Source organism: Chrysemys picta, chromosome 1 (genome assembly GCF_011386835.1).
Source record: "Chrysemys picta bellii isolate R12L10 chromosome 1, ASM1138683v2, whole genome shotgun sequence".
NCBI lineage: Eukaryota > Metazoa > Chordata > Testudines > Emydidae > Chrysemys > Chrysemys picta.
Window position 1 is genome coordinate 216298755 of NC_088791.1, and position 26900 is coordinate 216325654.

The following is a 26900-nucleotide window of genomic DNA, read 5'->3' on the forward strand; positions in this document are numbered from 1 at the left end:
AAAATGAACATGAACTCAACTGCAGTTAAGATGATAATCAATAGACCTAAAACACGTACAGTTGAATCACTGAGTCACTTTGAAGAGGAGTAAAGTTAAAGATTGGATTGTTTTTCTTATTTTTTTTTCCCATTGCTAAATTTGAAATTCATGTTTGTGGAGTGGGATGTTGTTGTAACTGAGGCATTGAAAGTGAGGTGTTCTGACTCTTGTTTATTTCTGAAAGCAAACCCAGGGACAGAGTCATTTGTATGTGGAAGTATTCCAATGACATCTGCTCCAGTCACTCAATTTAGTAACAACTGTGCGGCAGCTGGCATGTTTTTGTAAGAGGCAGAATCTTTGTACCCTGAATGTACATTACTAGAACTCAGTGGTAGCCTATAAAGTTAATTTGATGTTTTGTTTTTTTCATAGAACACATTAATATTAACATCTTTTGGTAGAATATTATACTTTCAGCAACCAGTCTGCCTTTTCTCCAGACTTGAAAGGAAAACTTTTATATATAATTTAAAATATAAAAAGCGAACACAAATAATTTTTCTTAGTTTTATGAAGATGACCTTGATTATTGCTCTCAGTATTCATGTATCAGCTTTTTGAATTTGTTGCTGTCAGTGTGTTCTATGATAGCAAGCTTGTTCTAAAGGAATAAACAATATATATACTTTTATTTTTAATGAAGGTGAACGTAGCACAGGGATCGGCAACCTTTGGCACGCAGCCCGTCAGGGAAATCCGCTGGCGGGCCGGGACGGTTTGTTTACCTGCAGCGTCCGCGGGTTTGGCCGATTGCACTGGCCGCAATTCGCCGTTCCAGGCCAATGGGGGCTGCGGGAAGCGGCGCGGACCGAGGGATGTGCTGCCCGCTGCTTCCCACAGCCCCCGTTGGCCTGGAACAGCGGCCAGTGCGATCGGCCGAACCTGCGGATGCTGCAGGTTAAACAAACCGTCCCGGCCCGCCAGCGGATTGCCCTGACTGGCCGCGTGCCAAAGGTTGTCAATCCCTGACGTAGCAAAACGCATCTCAATTAAATTGCATGAACTGTTTTACAAGTATACATTATGATGTTTTCTGATTAATACTGTGTTAAAGCCCACAGTATAATGTGGAAATGCAATCAATTTCAGCATTTATTATTACTAGCTTTTATTATTAATGTTTATACATTTAGTTCAAAGCCTGTAGGCCTCTGTGTACTAGAAGGAAAAATGCTGTGCCACCAAATAGCATATAATGGTGTGATATAAGTATCCGAGCACTGTTAACAAGGAGTGCGATGTGGTAAAAGCACAGATTTAAAAAAAATGGTATCATGGGATAACTAGTAAATGTTGTTTAAGAACAATTCCTGTTCTCTTCCAGAACCATTACAGACTTTTTATTTTTTGAGGTGAGACTCGTAGGGAGAACAGAAGCAAATACAAAGATCACCCAATGACACTGCACACAAAAATAAACAAATCACATTTGCAAAACATTGCATAAGGTTTTAGCCACTGAGTTGCTAGTAACTTTAATGGAAAGAACTAACTGAGTCTAAGGATAGACTAGTGCGAACACTTAGATACTTTACTTTATCCAATAAATTTATACTTAGATAAGTACAACCTGATAGGGTCAAACACGTGTGACACCTACAAGATATGTCTTTCTAGCCCATTAGAGTTCATAGAAAAAAGTATTAACTTGGGAATGAAAGGTGACCCAGTGATTATAATTTACTTGGATTTTCAAAAAGGTATTGATCAAGGAAATAAAAAGCCACCTTGTAGAGGGCAAAGTTCTGTGATGTATTAAAACTTTGTAGGCTAAAATGAGTTGCAGTGAATGACTGCTCCTTACAATGGAGAGGGATTACCTGCCCAGGGTTTAATGTGGATCAGTGTTATTTTATAGATTTATTAATCATTTGTGAGAGGAAGGGACAGTAAATTGGTGAGATTTTGTTGTTAATAAATTATTAGTAAAAATGTTAGAGAATTGAGAGATGGATTTAAAAGCACTGATTGATCAGGCAGCACGAGGTCAGAGTGAATTAAATTGGGATACATGTAGGGTAGTGAACATTGCCAAAACTGCCTTAACTTTATAATACAGTAAAACCTGCCAAGAGCGATCACTCATGGACGTTAGCAAAAGTGGTCACTTGTAAAAGGTGGTCTCTCTTTAAAGGTTTACACACCAGAGAGCGGGAGTGTTCCGCAGCTTCTGCAAGTAGTCGCACGTGACAGGTGGTCTGTCTTCAGAGGTAGTCACTAAGGCAGGATTTACCCTATATGCTGATGAGCTCTGAGGGGAGAGGATAGCCCCCAGCTGCCTCCTTTTCCCCTTTTGCTTCCAATAAAGTGGGAAGGAGGTGGATCTAAGTACCATCTTCTTCTCAGCACAGACCCATGGTAGGGCTCAGTACTGTAGAAAGCATGCAAGCAGAGGCAGTAGCTGTTGTAGGAGTAGTCTTTGAAGAGGAGGGAACCTAAGTGCCCTTTCTAACAGCTCTTGCATACCCATTTCACTGTAATCTTGGTCACTGGGTTCCTTTCCATTTCTACGCTAGCCTAAACAGAGCTGTTCTGGGGCACTGAGAACCCCCTGCAGGAGCAGGAGGAGGAGCACCAACAGTAGCCAATCATAGGTGGCTTAGCTTGGTTTCATGATGCTACTAAGTGCTAGTGCACAGGGTGGTGCTTCAGCACTGTCCTGGCCCCCTGGCACTGGGAATTTTGAAGCCTTTCTAATCTGCACCTGCACACTCCCACTCTCAGTAAGGTTCTGCTATACTCTGTGTCAGAGAGGTGTTGAGTATTAGTACACAAATTATAACTGAGTTGCCATTGCTTGAGTTTCACTAGATTGATATTGTACATTCAGTTAATGTTGTATGTCAGAAAGTTAATTTTAAATAGATGCCAAAGAGGCTCGTCTTCACTAGCAAATTGTATTGAGTTGGAAGGTAACGTTGAGAAGTTAGCTAACTTGATGCTGACCGCAACTTTGCAGTCTGTATAGCCAGGGACACATGTTCTACATGGAGTTAGATCAGGGGTCGGCAACCTTTCAGAAGTGGTGGGCCAAGTCTTCATTTATTTACTCTAATTTAAGGTTTTGCGTGCCAGGAATACATTTTAACGTTTTTAGAAGGTCTCTGTCTATAAGTCTATAATATATAACTAAACTATTGTTGTATGTAAAGTAAATAAGGTTTTTAAAATGTTTAAGAAGCTTCATTTAAAATTAAATTAAAATGCAGAGCTCCCCTGGGGCCAGGACCCGGGCAGTGTGAGTGCCACTGAAAATCAGCTTGCGTGCTGCCTTCGGCATGCGTGCCATAGGTTGCCTACCCCTGAGTTAGATGGTCATGGCTAAACCCTAGGCTCTAATTTGGGTTTATCCATTAATGTCGTGTTCCTCTCTACACAAACTGAAAAGTTGTGGTCAGGATCATCTTAACATGACTCCTCAGGGTCATATTCCAACTTGATGTAATTTGCTAGTGAAAACAAGCCCCCAAGGTATGCAAAAGAAATTGCTTATCTGCAGTCATAATGAACTGTGAGATACTAGTTAATGGAATATGTTTGATTGTATGGCTGTCTTTTTAATTCAGTTCAGTAAAATGGAGGACTGGTTTTACAGCTATTACCACCTTGCTTACAAAATATAATATTTTAGTTATAGTTACAGTAAGGAACATGAAAAACAAACCACCCCCCTTTCCTCCTCACTTCTTGTTTTTTTTTCCTCCCTTCCCTCCCTCCCATTTTTAGTGATGCCTTTCTTTTCCTTTCCACTCATATTTCATCAAGCTTTTCCTATTTACATCTCTTTACCATGGGTAACTCTTCTTCACTTGATGAGGGTAAGGCTTTTTTCCCATCTCTTTTCTATCCTGATATTTACCTTAGCTAAGAATGAATAGCATGCATTCTGTGGAACTACTGTTGTGCATTTTGGTGATAGATATTTTCTAATTGCGAATGGGTAGATAGTGGACTGTGATGGAAAATATTGCACTATAACATTGCGACAGAAACAATCATTACAATTTCTTATAAACCCTTTCTATGGAATTTTATTGGGTTATCTGATGTATATGTTTTATGCGTACACTATCAATCAACACCTGGTTTCTGTTTATCAGGTCTTTATATTCAAATGGTGCCATCATAAAGTATGATACATACATTTCATTGTGGCATCGTTACATATTACACAACAGAAGGACCATTTAGTAACACCTTTGAGCTGTTATCTAGTGTGAACTAAAATATATAAAGTGGGATTGTCAAAAACACCCATTGACTTTCAATAGACTCATGTACCTATGTCACTAAGGGTTTGCCTGCATGGGAAATATTTCCAGTTATACCAGTATAATATATATAATTCCATCTGTGGATACTCTTATTCCAAAATAAAAGTGGCCTGTTTCAGCTGATCTTAAACTAATTCCAAAGCAACATAAGCTAAAGCAGAAAAAGGCACTCTTATACCAGTGTTACAGACCTCCTGGGGCTTGGACTCTCTGTCTGATACCCTTCTTGGAAGTGGGACACTATGATCCAGCCACCCTGGTCTCCCAACACTTCCCAGGAGCTAAAGCACACCCTTTTCCCAGAGCTCAATCCTCATGGGCACTCTAGTTTATAATTTAACCCTTGATTGTCTTAGGCCAGGTCTATACTACAGACCTATACCCGTATAACTAAGTTGCTCAGGGGCATGAAATATCCACACTGCTGAGCGACATAGTCATACCGACCTAACACCCTGCATAGACAGCACTACGTTGGCGGGAGAGCTTCTTCCATTGACATAGCTACCCTCTCTTGGGGAGGTGGATTAACTACATCTCTTCTGTTGGAGTAGAGCCTCTTCATTACAGCACTACAGCAGTGCAGCTGCATCAGTGCGCCGATGCAGCGTGCTAAGTGTAGCTTTGCCCCGACTTTGGATTTCTAAATCATTCACTCCTTACTTTATACAGCACAAAAGATATATACAGATCAATGCAAACTAAGATACCCTGTGGGCAATTCTTTGCCTCAATTTCCTCAACACTCTTGAGCAGTGGTCCCCAACCTTTTTGTGGCCAGTAGCACGTTCATGTTTTCAGAAGAGTGTGGCGGGCGCCAACAATTTTTCAAGGCTTATTTTGTATTTGTACATTAAATAATACAAAAATAATATTTATTATTACATAATATATGAATCCATAAGATAAAAAGGTAATTTTACATGTAATAGGTATTAATTAAATTATTCGGCAATTACTCTTTCACCTTACCATGTGAATTTGCTCTTTTTTATCTACCTGTAAGAAAAATAAAGTAGTTTTTACAAAATAAATATTAAACATTTGGTCCATTCTACAAAGGCGGAGCGTTTTGTTTGTTTGTTTGTTTTTGTTTTTGATGGCAGTTCTGGGCAGTGCGGAGAGAAGCCTGAGAGAAGCCAGAAGGACAGAGAACACCGGTGCCCGCAGCACTCTGTCCCCAGCAGGCACGGGGCCCTGGCTTCTCTCCCCTGCTGGCACTAGGCAGGCCCCGCACCTGCCGGGGACAGAGAGCACCAGCGCCCGCAGCCTGCAACCCCGGAGTTCTCTGTCCCCGGCAGGCACGGGGCCACGGCTTCTCTCCCCTGCTGGGCACTAAGCGGTCGCACATAAATGCCCTGGTGGGTGCCCGCAGCCACCACATTGGGGACCACTGCTCTTGAGCATTCTTTGAGATTTGGTTGGTGTTTTTTCAGAGTTTTACGTCCCCTCTCCTGGACCTCACTCCTCCTGCTCAAGCTTCTCTTCTGAAATCATAGAGACTCCTTCCACTCCTGCCCAAGCTCCCTTTGCATTTCTGACCCTCCCATTCTCTGTGGTTTTAAAAGCCAGCACTAATACCTTGGTTCTTTGCTCTTATTTTCCTTCCATTTTGCACACAAGTTGGAAAGAACTGGTTTTTCACCTAGGTTGGAACAACCCCATTCTTCTGTTAGGGTAGACTTATTCAGTTGTTGATGGTCCTCAATGATTGTCCCATTCAGAAGTAGACACCCTGGCACCAGTCCCCCTCTCCTTACCACAAGAAATATGATGCAAGAATACAGCAAAGTCAGCCATACGGGCATAAACATACAGAAGGGCCATAGCATCAAACAGAATTCATACCGTGTACATAGACAGGTCTCCCAAACCACCACAATTGGAATAAGAGGGCCACTAGGGGAAGTTATACTGGTATAACTATAGTGGTTTAAATTCACACCTTGTATATATGGCAAAGTACCAGTACAAGGTAAGGCATTTTTTCTTAAAAATTCCACCCATAGTTCTTAGATCCTGGACCAATAAACGTCAGTCTACTAGCCCTCAGAAATATGATCTATTTTATAACGATGATAATTTTTGAGGGCTAGTAGATTGACAAAAGAAAATTGCTAGCAAATTTGGTAATTTAAAGGATAAAGCTCTAATTTTGAAAGTTTTATGGATTTGAACTATGTAATTTAAACTGTAATCTGCCAGTAAATACTGTTAAAATATATACAGCAGAATCACACAATAATCCACACAAAATAGTAGTCTCTGTACCGCTCAGCAAATAATGGACTGCATGTACACAGTATTGCCAACCCCAAATGCTCAAAAATCATGAGTCAGGTTCACCAAAAATCATGAGATTGGCTTTAAAATCATGAGATTATGTACAAATGATACATTTGGTGTTTTGTTTTTTTTAATATGCCTTCTGCTTTTTGAGCCTTCACTGGGAGTCACATTTCCAAGCTTTCTCCACAGCAGCAAGGGCTAGAAACTTACTTTTACTTTAAGAATGAAGGCTAAAATCCACTTGACTCCAGGAGCTGGGGCTTTAAGGAAAACCATAATTATCATGAGACTCATGACAAAATCATGAGAGTTGGCAACACTGTGCACAGTTCATGCATGCATCTAAGAAAACACAATCTGTTTCAATGTTTATTCTGTCTTTTTATACCCTTTGCTCTGTAGGATCTTAGCTATCTTTAATATTACTAACAAAAGACATCTAAGTACTCATTGATTGCTGCTGAAAAATGTAGCACTGGCATGAGATTTATTAAGAGATATTCTATAAGGTAACAGAAGAAAGCTTTTTTTTCAGAGCTGTGGGGAGATATGATCTTGAAATATAGTAAATCAGTAGTTCTCAAACTATGGTCTGAGGAACACCTGCTAGCGAGTGATGGAGAGCTGACTGGCACACATGCTGCCAGCTCTGCTCCTTTTTTTCCACATGCTAAATTGCATTAAGACAGTTAAAAATACACGTATAAGCTCTTTTCCTCGTAATGAATATCTAGTTGCCACAGTGCTGATATACATTCATAAATGGGAGGGGAGATGGTCAGTGTGGAAGGGAGGGGAAGTGGCAGTGAAATGATTTCCCTCATAAGATATGGTCCACACTATGTAAAAAGTTAGAGAACCCTTGAAGAAAGAGTTATGAAACAGGTAGTCCTGTGTTTAAATCCCAGGTAAGTCATTAGCTCATTTTGTGACTTCAGGCAAATAACTAGACCCCCTTGTTCCTTGGCAATCTCATCTGTAAAACATGGAAAAAGTAGTACTTCACTGAATACCAGATGCTGAGGGCAAAATGAGAGTCATAGTGAAGAGAAATACACCTTAGGTTGGCATCCCCCAACACAATGCTGTACATATTAATTCTAACACAGTTATAGAAAGCGGCCAGAATTAATAGAATTGCAGTGGTACATTAAGCTGTAATACTTACGTTAGCTAACTGAGGATTACCCATAACCATAGCTTTGAATTGTAAATATTGTAAGCAGGGAGATAATAATACTCCATGAAATAATTAATTAACTCCCTAGCCCTACAGGGCAAGGAAAATGTGGTAAAACAGAAATGTAAACCACTCTCTCTGTGTGTCAAGTTGTCTAAAAGCAACATATCCATTTCTTCTAGCTTAGCTCAGTTTTCTTGACCTTTAAATACTTGCTCGGCATCTTCTGAATCTTTAAAAGTAAAAACTTGATGAGAGCACTGACCCAGAGCTTTGCAGGGTACCATACGCAACTTTCAGCATTCAGTTTTCAACTATCCAGGATTCAAGATAAAATCTGAAAAGGCAGATATTTACTTTAGAAAAGAAAGTAATCTAATTACTGTCTAGTGGAACCTTTGGTATCCAAATTTTTTGTACCGAAAGCAAGAGACTGAGTTGGCAGAAGTCTCACATACAATCGATGTTATTCTAAATGCAGTAGATTTAGAAACAGGAAGCTTTCCTGATACAATTGAATGAATCAGATCTGAACTGGAGTTCAAATGGAGTCAGTTTGCATTTCAATATGGACGGGGGTCTGCTATTCTGACTCATGCTAAGAAACCAATGCGAGACTCCTTCCCAGAGTAAGGTACTACTCAGGATGAGTAAAGGGTGGGAGAATCTGGCCTGTTGTATAGAAATATATAGATAATAATCTTAGTTTTCTCGGAGTCCTCAACAATACTTAGGTTCTTCATTTTTTTAAATAAACCGTATTTACTGTATTTGCATTAATTAACATACAACATATTTCATCAGTCTCTATCTCATCCACCATATATGGACTTTTCATGTTCATTTTCTTTCAAGATTTCAGTATCCATGATACTATAAAAATATGGATTCTACTATCTATTGATCACTTTTCATTATTAATTTTCAAGGTGAAATCACTTTGCTTGTTTCTTCCAAAGCACCAAAGAGCTGAATCCAAATGAAGAAGAAAAAAACAAAACAAAACAAACAACAAAAACTTATGAAACAAGCTTAAAACCCTCACCTATTTCTTGACAACTCAATAATTTTAAAATTGCTTAATGACTTAATAATCCCTTGCAGGCTGAAAACTTGTATCTTAAGTTTTTTCACCTGGATCTGTTTTGAAAACAATAACATTTTTACACACACACACACACTCCTTAAAAGATATTGTAATGGGAAAACTACTCTTGATTTCCATGCCAATTTACCTGAGAATATTTCTTGCACAGCTGAGTTTTTCATTCTAACTAACTATGCTAGGACAGCAAACAGAACACTTTAAAGAAGATTGTGCTGCATTAGTACACTGCCACAGGGTGGCTGGCCCTGTAAATGAAACAGGCCTGGTGTCAGAGCAGGTGCTCCCAGTTTGGCCAATTAAGAGAGTGGGGCAGCACCTGGGGCTATAAAGGGTCAGGGAGAATGTGGGGGTGGGGGAGTTGAGACCCAGTTTGAGAGAGACCTGGAAGTTAGGAGACTGGAGGCATTGTCTTGGGAAAGCTGTAGAGAGCAGAGGGCTCTCTGCAGGCCCTCCCTGGTGAGAGGGAGGGATTATCAGAAAGCCAGTAGTGGGGCTGGCCTGCTTCAAGAGCTAGTGCCAGCTGGCTGAAAAGGGCTGAAGTCAGGAGTCGGTGCGGTGGCTAGTTGGCCACTCTGTCAGAGCCTAAGCCAGGACACTGAAAGGGCTAGGGAGGCAGTGGAGGTGCTAGCTTGCTCATCTTCATGAGGCAGAAAGCCATGGCCAGAGAGAAGGTGGGAAAGACCTGAAGGCTGAGAGCAGAAGAAGGCAGTGTGAGGCCTATTGGCTCTCTGAGTCAGAAAGCTGCAGGTGGAGGGCAATGGAGAGTTGAAGGTTGTGAGTGACCTGTGGTGAGGGACACCAGAGCCATACTAGAGAACTGGGGTGTGGTGTGGGACACCAGGGCTCTACTTAATATTGTGTCTGGACTATGGATGTGGGACTTGGTATTTTGACTTCTTATTATGGTTTATGTTCCCGGGGCATTCTTTTGTAATCAGTTACCCCCACAAGGACCAACTGTACTCAAAAAGACTGTTTAGACTATTCCTGGGGACTCTGAGGGCGGGAAACTGAGGCAGGTGCATGTGTCATGCCACAGCCTGCTGCAGGAGGGCACTCCAGGCGGGGCTGCCTTATCACATACACTAAGGGACTATTTTGTTCTGGTCGGTCTTCCTGTGTCTCGCTGAGTCTAATGCATTACTGTCCTCAGTAGCGAAACATTAATGTTAGTGCAGTTATTTATCTGTATAATAGTTATTAGCTAGTTTTCAGTTAAGGAATTTGAAGATTTCATCTGAGTCTTAAGTGAAGCCTACTGCCCTGATCTTGGTTGGTGTCAGACTAGAGAAGGGAAGGGAAGGGCTTCTTGTGAGAAGAATTCGATCGTTTGCCATCACAGGCTGCTGAATGGCCTGCAGCACAATTAGCAAGACTTTGGATACAATCACTGCTTCCTTTTACTGTTCTGGCATCCAACGTTTCCCAGAACAAGGGAGGTGTACTGTACTCAGATGTAAAACCCCCAAATATAATCTTCCTTAGCCATCTATAAATTCTGTTTTATAAGCACATGCCTGCATTAGCATTTAATGCTCTCATTTCTGCACACCCCTATATAATGTGTGTACAATATATATCTCGTAAAGAGGAAACCTGGCTAAGAACATTGGGGAAAAAACATTGTAGCATTATATTTCATTGGAAAGAATAATCAGAAAAATAAGCCGTGTAAATAAAAAATTGACCCTAACTGTACAGCATTCTACACTGTGCATTCATATACCAACTCTGCTACCACTGAGACCTGGCTTTAGTTTGAGCAATTGAAGTCTTTGTTTTTCTTGTACCAATTTAATTAATTTTTAATATAATTTGTTCTCTGTGTGTGAATAGTACTTTAGGGTCTGACTCTGAAGTGCTGATCACCTTGGAAAGGGAAGGATTTGAAAAAGATACAAAAAGTCTAAATAAGATCAAAAAAAGGTCAAGGGAGTTCTATAAATGAGTTTGCTATTTTAGACTTGTACAAGTAAGGGTCCTTCTTTGGGCTCTGACTTACACTTTAATAGGATTTTATTTATAGTGTCAGTTGGGTTTTTGCAATCTCACTAGTTTGGCAACATATAACAGAAGTTAAATCTTTCCACCCTGTGCTCTCTTCTGTATTTCTCTGTTATAGTCTGTATTTCTCATATAGGCTGTTTGAACTATTTTTCTAGAGATCAGCTGTAGATTCAGAAACTTGAAAAACTGGGCTATTGCTAAAACCCTTCCGTCTATTTCTTGTTAATAGAACCTTTTCACAGAAGTCAGGTTTCACGATGGACAAAACTATTATAAGGCCCATCCAATTTTTTTAATAGTCTTTTTCATTCAGACGCTCACAGCTCTTACTGACTTCAGTGACACGTGCATTCAGTTGCTGAATTTGACCCATATGTTTTTACATTAAAATGAACAAAATGTGAATGTTTGATTACTCTGATCAAATCTAGAAACATACATCTGATAATAATTCATGAGTAGGATCAGCAATACTACACTTAAAAAATGAAGAGAGCTGACTTCATCAAATGTGATCCTTTTATCTACTAACCAGCACTTTGAATTAATAACATCCTCCTTTTTCATTGGTTGCTTTCCATCATAGTCCAATTACCTGTAGCATTTAATTATCTTTTATAAGAAAAAAGGAGAGAACAGTGGTGTTTTGTACAAAAGTCACAAGACAGAGAACAGCGAAGCTGTCAATGTGTTTTCTTGGTTCAGTGGTGGAAGAGATGGGAGTCAAGAGGGTCAGAATGTACCTTTATTCCCCATCTTTAAAACTTAGGGCAGAGTTGTCTATAGTGGTTAAAACAAATGTCATGGGTTCAAATTCAAGTTGGGCAACTCATTAACTGTGATCTTAGACAAGTCACTTAACCTCATCGTCCCTTATCAGTTCAGCTGGAAAACTGGATAGAAGTGGGGTATTACTGAAAATCAGATGGCACATTTGAACTAAGATTTCCAGAGAAAATAAATTACACCCAAACAAAAAGCAGCACTAGCAGGCAAAGGATAGGTTTCAGATATATGTTGGCTGGTTGGACTTTTAAAGTTTAATCCATGCTCTTCCACAGTGGCCCATTGCATCACCTGACCTTTGCAAAGATGAACTTGTAACTTTAGACTGTCAAATCCTGAGTGGCAGAATGTGTAACATGCCACAGTGGCAAGGCTAAGATGTAGGTTAGAAGATCCATCAAAAGACGCACTAAAGGCTTATTCATTAGAGGACGGGCAGTTATTTGATGTGTGTAGAAAGAGTTATTCCTAAAATGTTCTAAAATTCTGAGGTGAATAACCATTAGACCTTAAGAGGGTTATTGAAAGTAGTGTACATAACTTCCTTAGGGATTCTGTAGGATATTACTGCCTCAGAGATACACAGTTTAAAATCTAGATCCCATTTAACTCCCAGCCACCAAATCCTCTAAGTACCTGAAATCAGTTTGGCTCTCCTACTTAATGTGCAACAGTTTATCCATGTAATGGGTCTTTATTTTCTATTACCTGTCATTTTAAGGAGATTACCCTTGTGTATTATATCAACATAGCTTGATCTGCAGAAGATTAATTGCTCCTTTACCAGGTCTGAATACAATCCCATTTAACTCTTTGGTCTATATATTTTATGAAGGATTTGTAGTTTTGGGTTCACAGCCAATGCATTTTTTTATCGAGTTTATTCTTGAATCACATATTCCAGTAATTTGATAAAACAGGGAGACTGGAGGGGTGATATATCTATCTCATGCACAAATGCAGTAGAATATCTTAAGTTGAGGTGGCTGAAACAATATTTGTTTATGAAACAAAACAGATGAATGATATTAAACCATCTGATTCAAATGTGTTCAAGAGCAGTAATATTCCTTCAGATGTCATATCCCTTCTTCAGTACTAGCATGTGTCTGGATTCAGTAAATACTCCATCAATATGTTTCATGTCACATAAAGCCAAGCCAGGTTCCTATTCTTTGAATCTACTTACCCTGGGCCCTGTAGAGTTTTAGGAGTCTACTGAGGTGTTTTCTTTTCATTGTTATAATAGGTGTCAATTAGTGATCATTATCAAATGCTGTAGTGCAAATCTAGAATTGGTGATACAAACATTGGAAGAATGTGCATACTATTTTCTGCCTCAAATTATTCATAGAAAAATGATTAGCCTCTCTAGCAGTAACAAGGTAATTTTGCAGCTGCATTTTCTGTTTCGCACGAGTGAGCCAGTTTTGTCATTCAGCTTTAATTGCACTGCTAGGCAAAAAAGGCTCCTATACTCTTTCCATGCCTGATTATAACTGAGCCAAAAGAACAAGCATGCATGGCAGAAGTTAAAAGTGCCTAGATTTCAGCTGCCCTAGATTTTTTTTTTTTTTAGCTAAATTCTGAAAAAATAACAGAAGCAACATGATGTAATGGGGACTTAATTTCTTTGAGATTTACCAAAGACAGGAGTTTTGTTTTGCCTTAATATAAGTTTGTGTTGTTTCTCTTGGAGAATGATTCTCAGAATTGACTGTGTGTAATCTTTGTTTTTAAGATCTGGAAGGTTTTGACTCTGTAGTACCAGTTGCTGAGAAGCTCAGTCATCCAACTACAACCAGACCAAAAGCTACTGGCAGACGACCTCCATCCCAGTCACTCACATCTGTATGTTCATTTTTTCTTCCTTTTTTTTTCAAATTACGTTCTGAATTTTTTTTTCTTGGTAAGTATCCGTGTTATTCAATCCTTTCATTTATGCTTAGGCAGCTGCGTCACACGTACTAATGAAGTGCTGGAAGTGCCTCTCAGGGAGCCCCTTTTTAAGAGTATGCCATAATTTTGAATGTAAGTTTAAGAACCTTCCCTGTCTAAGAAAGCGTTTCACCCACTTTCTGGATACTACTAGATCATCCCCACCAAGCGTGACTGGAGCTCATAAAAATACATCATAAGAGTTTTTGGAATAGACCAGATTGCACTTGAGGTGTCAAGTACTTTTAAAAAGTTTCCCCCAGGAGACTATTCCTCGGTCTTTTTAGGGGGGTTTCAAAACTGCCCCCACTGTCAAATTATACAAGTTGAATTCTGTGCTATATTGGCAATAAACACATTATGTTTTTACAGGAACAAAATATCAACATTTCTAGCAAAGTAAACTTAATGTGCTGTTTGTTTGCCAAATGGTGTTGCCTTCTTCCTTGATTGTTATGATTACAAAAAGCATTTTTATTTAAATGGTAAATCAGATAAATATACTGAAGTCCCTCACCCTTCCTCTTTGCAAACATATGCATCCCTGGAAAAAATGGAGATTTTCACAGACTAAGGGGAATGTCTTTGTATAAGCCTCTTGTTAAGGTATGGGCTACTCATAACTGACACACACACTCTATATATGTTGCTGTAATAACATGCCAATTGCAGTTTTTCTGCATATTAAGTCATACTTTTCAATTTCATTGTCCAGACACCTATAAGATGTTTGCATGTTGTTTCTCTCCTACTTTACTGCCTCTTCTATAAGAGCTGTTATTCTTGACTCATAGTTACTGTGAGAAACTCAAATTTCATCTCTTTTTTTTCACTACAAGAAAGAAATAGAAAGGGGCAATTGACAGAAGACTCCATGTCTTATACATCACTTGCACATCAACTATGACTTTTAGGAAACTCAACAAGCTGCACCCAATAAACAGTTTGTCTCAGATGAAGGAATCTAAATGATCTGTTGGTTGTGCCCAGGGTCACTATTTAATAGATCTGAAAACCCAAAAGACTCTTCCTGACATCTCCAGATACTAAACATGTGACTGGTATAGGGCACAGCCAGATAAGTTCAGTAGCAACACAATTAAAGAAAATGAAGAAATGAAAATTAAAGACAGGAAAAGATGGAATTGAAGGGATTGAACAAGAAGGGGAAAGGAAGAATTTCAGTAGCTACACATGAACTTTTTCCAGTTATAATATAATAATGTAATATCATATTGTGATTTCTTAATAACAGGCCTTCTCTCACTTATCATGTACCCATGCAAGTACTCACAATGATAAAAGGCAACCTATCCACTATTCACACATCCTGTTCAATTCTGTTATCAAGCAACTCACTAGCTGCTGTTAGCGCTAAATAATGTATTTGTTTTTACTCACATCCAACAACCAATGACCCAAAGGTCTCAGGTGTGTATCAGGGCCAGATTAATTTTGATAGGGGCCCAGGTCTGTTACAGTTTTGGGAGTCCCTCCTTACATATTCAGTTTCTTTCCTTCATTGTTTTACCACCACCTCTGTCCAATGCCAAAGAATCAGTTGTTAAATTACCTTGGTTATTTCAGTTTTCTTTTTAAATGTGATATGGTAAAGCTGAATTAAAGTTAAAATGAACAGAACCATTTTAATTTTGGGCCATAACTACTAGTAAGGCTTTAATTGCCTAATTACCAATAGCAATGATATTCAGTTACATTTTCTGATGAGCCAGATAAGGCAAAGTCCAAATCTTGGTGGGCCAAAGGGCTCTTCAGGTGTTTGCTCTCTAGTGAAACTGCCACTGGCCAGGGCTCACAACCTTCCAAGAGTGGTGTGCCCAATTGTATGTATTAATCTCAAAATAAAAGGTTGAGTGAGCCAGTATGCAACAGTGCAACAAAATCTTTCAAGCAAATAATTATATAGATTCACTGTAATACTATTAACACCGCATGCTATTTATATTAATTCTATTGAAACTGTGAAATTAAAATTATAAATTAAACTCACGAGGAATGAAGGGACATCTAACTTGCTTTTCCTTATTGTCTGAAATTTTGACACTTGCACCATCTTTTTTTTTAAACTTCTGTGCAGCATGTAATCACATGAAAGTATGTCAATTACTCATCACTTCATGTTGTATAACTATCTGAGTAAGCTCCTGATTAAAAGTTTACCACTGTAAGTAGAAATGTATCAACGCATTGTAGCTCTAATGTGTTTAAATGTAAATGAAAAGTTTCTACATTAAATACATGGCACGACAGTCAATAGAGGGAAAATAAACTGAAGTGCCTCTGCACAGAACCCATCAGTGACCTGAAGAAGAGCTCTGTGTCAGCTCCAAAGCTTGTCTCTCTCACCCATAGAAGTTGGTCCAATAAAAGATTTGCCTTACTCACAGTGTCTCTCTAATATCCTGGGACTAACACAGCTACAACATACATCTAGTGCCCCCATCAATACTGCCCAGCCCCCTATCAGTTCTGCCCTCTTGCGCCCCCCATCGGCTGTGCCTCCTCCCCAGCCTCACCTCTGCTCCTACTGGGGTTCTTCACCCCCCTTTTCCAGGCCAGAGAGGGCTGCAGCGGAGTCCCCTCTCCCCCTTCCCAGCAGGGTTATTCACCTCCCTCCCTCTTCCCTGGTCAGGAGTTACAGGGTGGGAGAGGGAGGAACAGAAAAGCCATCCCTGCTGAGTGGTGGTGGTGCAGGGGAAGAGCAAGTGGAGCTGCCCAATGCTGCAGAGCTCTTTATGCTTCTTCCTCTCCACCTGTGAGCAGGGACATCCCTCCCTTCCTGTGAGAATAGGCCAAGTTCCTGAGGGGAGAGGGAGGGAGGTCTGCTGAGCAGCTCTGATTGGCTGTTGCTTTCCAGGAAGTGTGAAGGAACATGACTGCCAATTTAAGATGCTATAAATTATATATCAATATCTAGATCTATAATTTTGCTGCCTCTATAGGCCCTGCATTAATCCAGCCCTTAATGTATGAAGACATAGTCCAGACTACCAGCTCCACATAATAGGACCTCCCTTTCATCTGTTAAAATACCATTGAGAGGGAGTAAAGCTATCTTTTTCTAACTTTTCTGAATCTGTTATATAGATCAAACTGTGCCCAGCTTCCTGGTGTGTGACCAATATCATTTTGCTGTTTTAAAAAAGCAAAGATTTGATAATGCACAAATGCTCAATCTTTTGTGTATAATTTTCATTTTTTGTTTTTGCATGTCGGGATGTCTAAATGAGAGTGTGCTATGGCTAACACTAATGTCTCATGTTCATATGCTGAAAAATAAAGTGAAGGGAAGGTGAATGGCTCATCGTGGAAATAAAAGAGAACAAAAACGGAAGGTTACATTACTTAAAATAAATCTAAGAGCCAGTTTGTAGTTGATTCTATGCAAGACGCAAAGTGTGCGAGGTCAGGGGGCAAAGGATGCAATGGGTTTTCCCCTCTTTGTGCTCCTACACAGAGGCTAGACACTACATGGCTTTGGAATGCAGGTGTTGTGTACAGAGAGCAGCACTAACCTCTCCAAAAGTAGCAGAGTGAGGCCTGCACCTGACCAAACCAAATGCACCCTCTCCCAGTGCGGTGGAACTGAAGTAACAGCAGCACACACACCTTATTAACCTCAGAAAAATTCTGCCTCATTAAACTAAAATTCTTCTGGGGGGCAGGAAGGCGCTGTGCATCTTCTTCTGAACAAAGAGTGCCCCTAAATCGCAATATAGCCATTACGGATTTGTCATTTCAATACCTATCTTTCCATTCGCCACCCTTTAAAACAACGTATTAATTAAAACAGAACTTTGAAAATCTTCCTTTTGAATTATAAGTTGTCTTGTATAACTTTTGATATTATTTGCTATGTAATTTTCTTCTTTTAAAAGTAGTCTAGAATGAAAATATCTGGTTTTATTGTTTTGCCTATATAGTCCTCCCTTTCAAGTCCTGATTTCTTTGACTCACCAAGCCCTGAAGAGGAAAAGGAAGAACATGTGTCCATTATACATAAAGCAACTGAAGTGTCAAAGAAAACAAAGACTGTTACAATATCACAAGTAAGTTAATCAGACTGTTTTGATTACTCTGCATCTGCTAACTTATCCTCAAGTACATGCATTGTCATTTATTTTATTTATTTCATGGTACCCATCATCTCAGTAACTGGGCACCTCAGGGTAGTTAGTTTAAAAAAAATACATATACTGTAATACTGAAGTATTGTCCTACAGTGAAACACAAGATGTAGGCGTAGTCTACTCTAGAAAAAGTTTGCCCTTACAGCTATGTACAGCTAAGTAGAGCTATATGGACAAATCCTCCTACAGTAGACACCTTTTATACTGGCAAAAAAGTGTGTGTCCCAATATATCTTATATCAACTCCCTGAGCAAAATAAGCTGTACTAGCAAAACTTTAAATGGTACTGGGTGAGTGAACAGTGTAGAACATGTCATATGGATAATATATCATCACAGTAATCTAGAGAAAATGGAACCATGTTAATAATGAATACAGACATCTGTATTTACTGCTCTAAACCATCTTACTGTTCTAGCTAAACTTCACAAGGGAGCTGCGGAGGACTATGGTTAAGGTTTTAGGCACCAAATTTCATTTAACTTAAACATTTGTTTTATTCTGATTCTAGTTCTCTGGATCCTAAATGTATGAAGCACTCTTCTAGAGGAAAAAACCAAAACCCTAGCATGGCCTAGTGGATATCAGACTGGGAGTCAGGAGACCTGGGTTCTATTACCTCTACCACCTTTTGAAACACCTTGTGCCTGTACTTCTGTTTCCTCTTCCACGCTTTGTCTTATTGCCAAGGGCTTGTCCACATGTAGTTTTTGTACCACTTTCACTAAATCAGTTTAAAAATAGACATAAATATAAATTTACAGGCATAAACTATATATTCAGAAGCACCTTGAAACCTGCCCACAACAGGAGTTGTACCACTCTAAATATATCAATATAAAATCACACTCCATCTGAAATAAATTGGTATAATTTTTTTGTGTAGGCCAGCCCTTAGACTGTAAATTCTTTGGGGCAGGACCTGTTTCTTACTGTGTGTTTGTACAGTGCCTAGCACAATGGGACCTCTAGGCACTGCCTTAACACACAAAATGTAAATTCTAGATTGGATATTTTAAAAAGAAAGATAGCCACATTTGTTATGGTGTTACTGAAAGAACACTTTCTGTATTGCTCCCTGTACTCTGTGCAGCATTTTAATCAGCAAATACTATTCCCAGAGCTCTGCCAACATCAGTAAGTGACAAAGTTTAGTCTAACCTGTGCCTCAATTCCTAATCTGTAAAATAGGAATAATACTTCCCCACTTCACAGGGATGTTGTGTGGATAAAAATCTATTTTTTTATTCAGACACTTCAGTGATGTGAGCTCATATAAGTAACTACATAGATAGATTAAGACAATGAAACTTCCAAGCCCCAGAATTCCTGTATGAAAGTGTAGAGATGTAGACATGAGCAGAAACTCAGTACCAAAGTTACACAATTCTTTTAAAGTAGTTGAACATATTATGTTTCTCATTGATAGATGAATACTTCCTGCAATATGTGGTACATTTGTTCTGTTGGAGGATAAGTCAGGGAGGTTTAAGGATTATATAGCTCTAAGTAATAGTATGGGTAAAGTAACTTTTCCTTTTCTTTAACTGTGTTTTGGATTGCAGACAGAATCTTTCAATTACTAGTTGAAAATCACAACTAATTTGGTACTGCAAGAAATCCTACTTAGTTTCTCTGCATGACACAAGTTGCATTCTCACAGAAATAGGTCAGCTTAGCTAAGCGTACTCTGACTTATAACAAAGTTCTGTGTGAAACATGTATCAAGCACTTAATTTTGTTAGAGAATTACCTGTGTCGTCTTAATAAAAATGTAAAATCTCTGTTTTTTAACTCTTTTCACTCTTGTACCTGCTTTATTGGTGACCTAGATTTTGGTAATGTTTTTTCCTGGTCAATTGCAACAATACTGATGGAAAACATTTCAGTCAGTGATGGGCTGGGCTGAGAGTCCCTGGCAGGCTCAAGCTTAATATTGTGAGTGTTCAGAAAGACAGATTTGAGTAACAGTGGTGTATCATATCCATTGTGCCATGGTCAAGCATGTAAAAGTTCTAACCAAACCCATCAGCATGACTGCAGGGGAGTAAACTATATCTAATACTGAGATGTGCTTCCAATTCAGGCAACTTAATATTCATTGTTTTTTGTTGACAGGTGTCTGATAATAAAACTTCATTGCCTCCAAAACCAGGGGGTTTGACTAGTGGGAGTAATATACAAGCATCATTATCCTCCTCATCCTCACCTGCACTTCATTCAGTTACTGTGGGAACAACAGGCCATAGGTCAAATTCCCCATCTTTGTTCAGTACTGAAGGAAAGCCAAAGACTGAGCTCTCAAGCCAGGGTCCGGCAGCCTTGGAGGAGCTGAGGACACAAGTTAAGGAGCTAAGAACTATCGTTGAGACAATGAAAGACCAGCAAAAGTAAGCATTAGAAACCACAACATCCATTCGAAGCATCTTTACTGTGCTTTGTACTAATCTTTTCCATATAATATATGTGTTTGTGTGTGAAATTCCTTTGATCTTTTTGTCAGACAAAAAGATTTCATGAAGACCAATAGATGTTGAGAAAAATTTTAAATCACTGATACAGTCAATCTGATAGTTTGTAACAGCTTCTCTGGAGCTATGTTGTTTTATCATATAAGTACATGTTTACCTGGACTTTTTAAAAAGCTGAACTGTAGACTGATAGAGGTTAAGGAGTCTAACAAGATGCTACTGTCTAATCCGTCAGTGGCCATTTAGGGACTCTTAATTATGTTGATCTGAAAGCTGAGAAGCATTTCTAGTGGGCTTTTATACTAAAATTCTTCAGTAGTTATTAAACTGTTAATACAATTGCCCAGAAAGCTGCTCCTCCAAATGATTGTGTCGCAAGTGACGGGATTTCAGAGGGTCTGGAGCCCATTTTACCATGATGTGAGACACTCCAGCCCCCTCATGAAGTTCAGCCCTGCTATAAGCCAGCAGAGCCTCTCCATCCTGCTTGCAGTGTTCTCACAGAAGGGGAGGGAGAGGGAGGGAGCAAAGAGCACAGCAGCCCAGCATGGCACCATTCCTTCTGCCCCATTGCCAGCATGGTGCCTCTGCTCCTCACTGCATTCCCCTGCAGCACATGGGCAGGGAAGGGGCAGAGAGAGGTGAAGAGCTGGTGGGAAAGGGGAGATGAGAGGGGATGCTGCTGTATACCCCCAGGCCTGGGAAAGGGGAGTGAAGACCCTAGGAGGAGCAGTGGTGTGGCTGGGGGAGGAGGGGCTGAAATGTGGGAATGGGGACTGATGGGAATGGGGGCACTGAACTGATGGTGGGGGCTAGGGTGTGCTGCTGGGTTTAAGGAAGTGGAGAAGTCCCAGGAAGCGCAGGAGGGAAGAACAATTAAAATAAAAATGAATTTTTTTAGCTATTTGGACAATTATGAGATTTTAAAAAATAATTTATTGTAACTACTGGATAATGTATATAGTTACACAGTTATCCAAATTACACAAAGAAAGAATGGTCTAAAATTATTTGTTAAATACTTTGAATGTGACTGAATTATTTAAAAAATAATGTTTAGGGATTATAAGTATCATTATTGCACTGAAATATAGAAAGCTCTGAAAGATGGTTCATGTTGTAAACATATTAATGTAGATAGAGATCATTGCAGCTCACATAAATGTTTATTGAAAAATAATTGGAAAACTTGATCCATAGCGAGAGTGCTTTGTGTTCTTCTTTGAGAGGTGTCCCTATGGGTGCTCCACTGTAGGTGTCCGTGCGCCCAGGGCCGTTATTCGGAGATTTTTACAGCAGTACCTGTATCGGCCGCACATGCGCGGAGCCTGCCTCACATACCAGTCTTGTCTTAGTAGTGCGCATGTGCGGCCGAACTCCTCAGTTCCTTCTCTACCGTCCCCGGCCAGAGTCGGTCCTACAGCAGACTCGTTAAAATGTTTTCTCTTACCCATTCTACATTCTTTTCCCCCTTAGTTTTGCACTGTAGTTACTAGATAAGTTCATCCCTTAAAAAAAAACAACAACAACAATTTGTTCCCATTTGTTTCTATCAGCCTCCAGCCAACGCTAATATGCCTGGCTCCCAGGATTTAAGCAGTGCACTATGTGCAGGGATGCCATCCCTATCTCAGATGATCACTCCTAGTGTATAAAATGCCTGGGGCAGTCCCACGTTCCTCAAAAATGTGCCTATTGTTCCAAATTAAAATCCAGGGCACGTAAAGACAGAGAACTCTGACTGAAAATGATTCTTATGCAGAAGTCACTCGTACCTGCTTCTGACCCAGGTACGGGATCCTCAGTGAACTGCAGTCCTCCCGCCTTCAAAAAGGACAAAAAAAGAAAACGCCTGCCTCCCTCACCCAGAAGGGAAACATTGCAAGCAAAAAGGTCGCTGAGCAGGTCTATTTCTTCTACGCAGACCTTCCTTTGATGGGCCGGTTCCCCCAGCATCATGCTAATCTCGCCTGTGGCTGCGTCGACAGCGCAAGCTCCCGGTGCCGAGGCTTCAAGTTGCCTGCCTCTCTCATGGCACTGTCCAGCACCGCAATGGACACGGTGCCAGCACAGATGACCTTGCCGGAACAGACACGGGCTGCACTTACCTCGACGGCATCTCCAACCTCAGCGCATGCATTGAGCACCATGGTCAGAGAATGTCAGTGCCGAATGACCCTCCAGCGCCACAGGCGCTCCTAACAGAGGGTTTATCTCTCACAGGCCTTGGCTAAACTTGCAGATGTACAGCGCTATGAGTTAAACCTGACTTCGTGCAGCTGAGTAGGGAAAGTGCTGCAGTCTGTCCACACTGACAGCTGCCCAGCGCACTGTCGTGGCCACATTTGCGGCAATTGCAGCGCTATTGGGAGCGGTGCATTATGGGCAGCTATCCCACAGAGCACCTTTTCCCATTCTGGCACCGTGGGTTGTGGGAAGGGGGCGTGGGTGCGGGGGATTCTGGGTCCTGTCCCAATGCCCCGTGATGCATCTCTTCGCATCCCAGAAATCCCTTTGTTTCCATCCACCTTTGGCACCATCTTTCAACGGTTTCTGTGCAGCGCGATCTGTCTGCGGGAAATGGAGTCTGAACTGCTGAGGAATATGCTGACGAGTCTCGCCAGCACGTCACGTTTGGCTGTCGAACTATTCCTTAAGATCCAAAGTGACAGTGAGAGTGAGGGTGAGGAGTCCGACAATGCTATCGAGCCACATAACGTGTACGACACGAAATTGCTTGTGGCATTCACGGACATGCTCAGCACTGTGTAACGCTGCTTTTGGGCTCGGGAAACAAGCACCGAGTGGTGGGATCACATCGTCATGGAAGTCTGGGATGACAAGCAGTGGCTGCAGAACTTTCGGATGAGAAAAGCCACTTTCATGGGACTGTGTGAGGAGTTCGCCCCCACCCTGCGGCGCAAGGACACGAGATTGAGAGCTGACCTGCCAGTGGAGAAGCGGGTGGCTATTGAAATCTGGAAGCTGGCAACTCCAGACAGCTACCGGTCGGTTGCAAACCAGTTTGGAGTGGGAAAGTTGACCGTTGGAATCGTGTTGATGCAAGTTTGCAAGGCCATTATTCGCATCCTACTCAGAAGAACCGTGACTCTGGGTAACGTGCAGGAAATAGTGGATAGCTTTGCACAAATGGGGAAATAGATGGGACGCACATTCCTATTCTGGCACCACCCCACCTAGGATCCGAGTACGTTAATCGGAAGGGGTATTTCTCTATGGTTCTCCAGGCGCTTATGGATCACCGTGGGCGTTTCACTGACATTAACACAGGCTGGCCCGGAAAGGTGCATGACGCACGCATCTTTCGGAACACTTGGCTGTTCAGGAAGATGCAGGCCGGGACTTTTTTCCCAGAGCAGAAGATCACGGTAGGGGAAGTTGAAATGCCCATTGTGATCCTTGGAGATCCCGCTTACCCATTAATGCCGTGGCTCATGAAACCCTTGACAGCAGCAAGGAACGGTTCAACTACAGGCTGAGCCGGTGCCGAATGACTGTGGAGTGTGCCTTTGGCCGTTTAAAGGGCCGCTGGCGATCTCTCTATAGGAAGCTGGACTTGGCCGAAAACAGCATCCCTGCGGTTATATCCGCGTGCTGTGCCCTCCATAATATTTGTGAAGGAAAGGGTGAAAGCTTCACTCAGGCATGGACCTCCGAGGTTCAACACCTGGAGGCCGAATTTGCACAGCCAGAGAGCAGGGCTATTACAGGGTCCCAGCGCGGGGCTGCAAGGATTAGGGATGCCTTGAGGGAGCAATTTGAGGCTGAAAACCAGCAGTGATATCTGGTGCCCTGCACGGGAGTGAAGTGCAGTAGTTCCAATCTTTAGGAATCAGTGTCTGCTTAGCAGACAAGCAGACTTGCAGTGCCTGTTTATTTCCTGGGCTAAGGAGTCTTTTACTTTATGCAATAATAAAGAATGTTTTCAAAGCCAAAGAATCCATTTATTGAAAAGAAAAAAAATTATTAAAAAGAAACAAGGGGGTGGAGTGGGGAACAGTACAATCACAGATTCGCGTATGTCCTGTCTGGTGTGCTGTGCAGTGAGTGCTGCACTTCAGGACAGCTATACTGCATGGTGATGGGGGTTGAGTGCAGAGGGTAAGGGTCGTGGTTTTCAGGGCTGGGTGATGAAGCTATTGGTGTTGGAGGCAGCGGGTGGCGTGAAGAACACGGAAGTTGGGGAAAGTGGGTTGGAGGTGACAGTGGGGCACAATGGAAAGAGTTTTGGGACAAGGGCTGTAGGGGGGGTGGCGTTTGCGTTTGCGGTACTGCTCCTCTTTCTGCATGGCTACCAGCTCCTGGATAGCGTCTGCTTGGCGCTGCAGGCTGCTTATGAGCCTATCAGTGCTTTGCTGCCGGTGCGCGGTGTTTTGCCACCGGTGCGCTGCGTTTTCCTGGCGGATCCTGCTTTCTCTCTCCCTCCAGTTCTGTGCTTTCTCATTCTCTTTAATAGATTGCCGCATCACTTCTTGCAGCATGTCTTCTTTGCTTTTTTGCGGTCTCTTCCTGAGTCTTTGCAGTCTCTGAACAGGCAATAAGAGGGACAGCTGAGGTCTCAAGGTTGATGCAGCTGTATAGGCAAAATGCAACATTTAACAGAGGCAGCATTGTTTATACCAGACAGAGTAATGATTCCCCACGCACTTAAGGAGTAGAAAACACACAGGGTCTACACGATAGCATAATTTTCCCGTCCGAAAGAGAGCACACATATCCCACAGGAGCCTCAAAATGGTGAGTAAGGGGGACTGATTGTTTCAGGGCTGCACTGACCTATGGGTTTCTGTGCCTTGGGGAGAGCCAACAGCTTCAGGGGGCACCTACACTGAACACTGTCCCAACATTTTCCACAGGAGTTCACCCTGGACGATATCTCGCTGCTGAGGGTGACCTGGGAAGCAAGGGAGGGTCTTCTACTGCAATGCGGCTTCCGCCCTGGCCCATATGCAGCTTGCCTGTGTGCAGCAATGGTCCCCCCGCCCCTCGCGGCACAGTGGTGTGGACACGTTAGCCTGGCTGGGACAAGGACCAGGTGGCTCTCCCGATAAACCTGTGCAAGCGCATTGCACACATTCTGGATGAGCCATTCGAGGAGATTACCGAGGCCGATTACCGCGATGTGATAAACCACATCAATGCACTATTCCGCATCTAGGCATGCATGCCTAACCCTCCTCTCCCAAAGAGCCCACACCGAAAAAATTCCTTCCCGAAAAAAAAAAACCCGCTTACCGGGAACCTGCTCTTCTGTTTGTCCTCCACCAAGTACCGGCCGCTGCGACTGGCTACCTTCCTCCTGGCTAGAGAAGAGCTCCTGGCTGCATGGCTCAAGGGATTCCGGGGTGTCTCCATCTGGCCCACCACCATCACTCCCGTTTTCCTCCTCCTCCTCCTCTCCCTCCCCCACTGGCTCTGAAGTGTCCATGGTGGTGCTCGGAGTGGAGGTGGGGTTAACCCCAAGTATCGCATCCAGCTCTTTGTAGAATCGGTAGGTCGCGGGGGGAGCACCCGAGCAGCCGTTTGCGTCGCGGGCTTTGCGATAGGCACTCCGCAGCTCCTTCACTTTAATCCTGCACTGCAGGGCGTCCTGGTCCTGGCCCCTTTCCATCATGTCCTTTGATACCTTCCGGAAGGTATCGTAATTCCTACGGCTGGAGCGCAGCTGGGACTGTACAGCTTCCTCCCCCCAAACACTGATGAGGTCCAGCAACTCGCCATTGCTCCATGCTGGGGCTCACTTGGCGCGTGGAGGCATGGTCACCTGGAAAGATTCGCTGATAGCACTCCACACCACGCCAGGCTGAGCAAACAGGAAGGGGATTTTTAAAATTCCCGGGGAATGTAAAGGGTCGGTCACATGGTTGGTTACCTAAGGCCAGGGCAGTAGAGTTTGAACTGATGACCAGAGTGGCTAGAACAGGCATTGTTCTAGCCACTTAATTCTGGAGGCCATTCACAGCGCATTGGGTGGCCACACTGGCGACGCAGCGGCAGCGCAATACTCGCTATTCCTCTCGGAGAGGTGGAGTACATGCAGCGCTGCAACCACGGAGATACAGCGCTGCAAATCCCTTGCCAGTGTGGACGGGGAGTGAGTTACAGCGCTGGGGGAGCCTTTACAGCGCTGTAACTCACAAGTGTAGCCAAGGCCACAGGCTCTCCAGCACCGCAGTTCATTCATTCACCGGACTACAGGTGTCACCTAACCTACAGTCACCACCACTTGATACCTAGTTTTTCTCCTGACATTCACATGCGGTCCGGACAGCTGTCTCTGTATCTCACTTTTCTAGTGATGAGGAAGCCATAGTGCAGGGAGACTTTTCACCATACCAATTGTCCCAGTCACAGACCCAAATCAGCACTGGTCATAGAAAATCTAGGTCTTCATTAATCAAAGACTTCCCCTTCCTCCCTGGTATACAAACCCGTGGATAGCACCACCTATGCCCTTCCCCGGTCAGTGGCAATAGTGTGGTCCATGGGCACCATATAAGCGATTCCACTATGATTGCCAAGATGCCAAAAATAGGAACAATGCCACTTCGCCATCACCAGTGCATACGGCTACGAATTAGACACAACAACAAGCTGTTACTCCACACTTCAATGAACATGCTACACAT

The 26900-nt window shown here is 42.1% G+C and overlaps 1 protein-coding gene and 1 long non-coding RNA gene across 32 annotated transcripts in view; one reads left to right on the forward strand and one right to left on the reverse strand.

Moving 5' to 3' along the window:
• The window catches only part of SH3KBP1 (SH3 domain containing kinase binding protein 1), a 335079-nt gene that overhangs the window by 295184 nt on the left and 12995 nt on the right, over nt 1-26900 (forward strand). For 17 of the 31 annotated variants that reach the window (XM_008170230.4, XM_065579672.1, XM_065579674.1 and 14 more), the window contains 3 exons: nt 13431-13540; nt 17572-17697; nt 19898-20169. In XM_008170230.4, coding sequence (XP_008168452.1) covers nt 13431-13540; nt 17572-17697; nt 19898-20169 — 508 coding nt within the window. Of the gene's footprint in view, nt 1-3771; nt 3864-13430; nt 13599-14466; nt 16029-17571; nt 17698-19897; nt 20170-26900 lie in introns of those variants that run through there. The other 14 variants (XM_065579728.1, XM_065579733.1, XM_065579722.1 and 11 more) reach the window with 9 other exon arrangements.
• Nucleotides 17571-19622, reverse strand: LOC135979286 (uncharacterized). Its single transcript, XR_010596621.1, has 2 exons — nt 19533-19622; nt 17571-19487 (listed from the first exon to the last, which is right to left on the reverse strand). It is a non-coding gene; the product is annotated as an uncharacterized LOC135979286 (long non-coding RNA).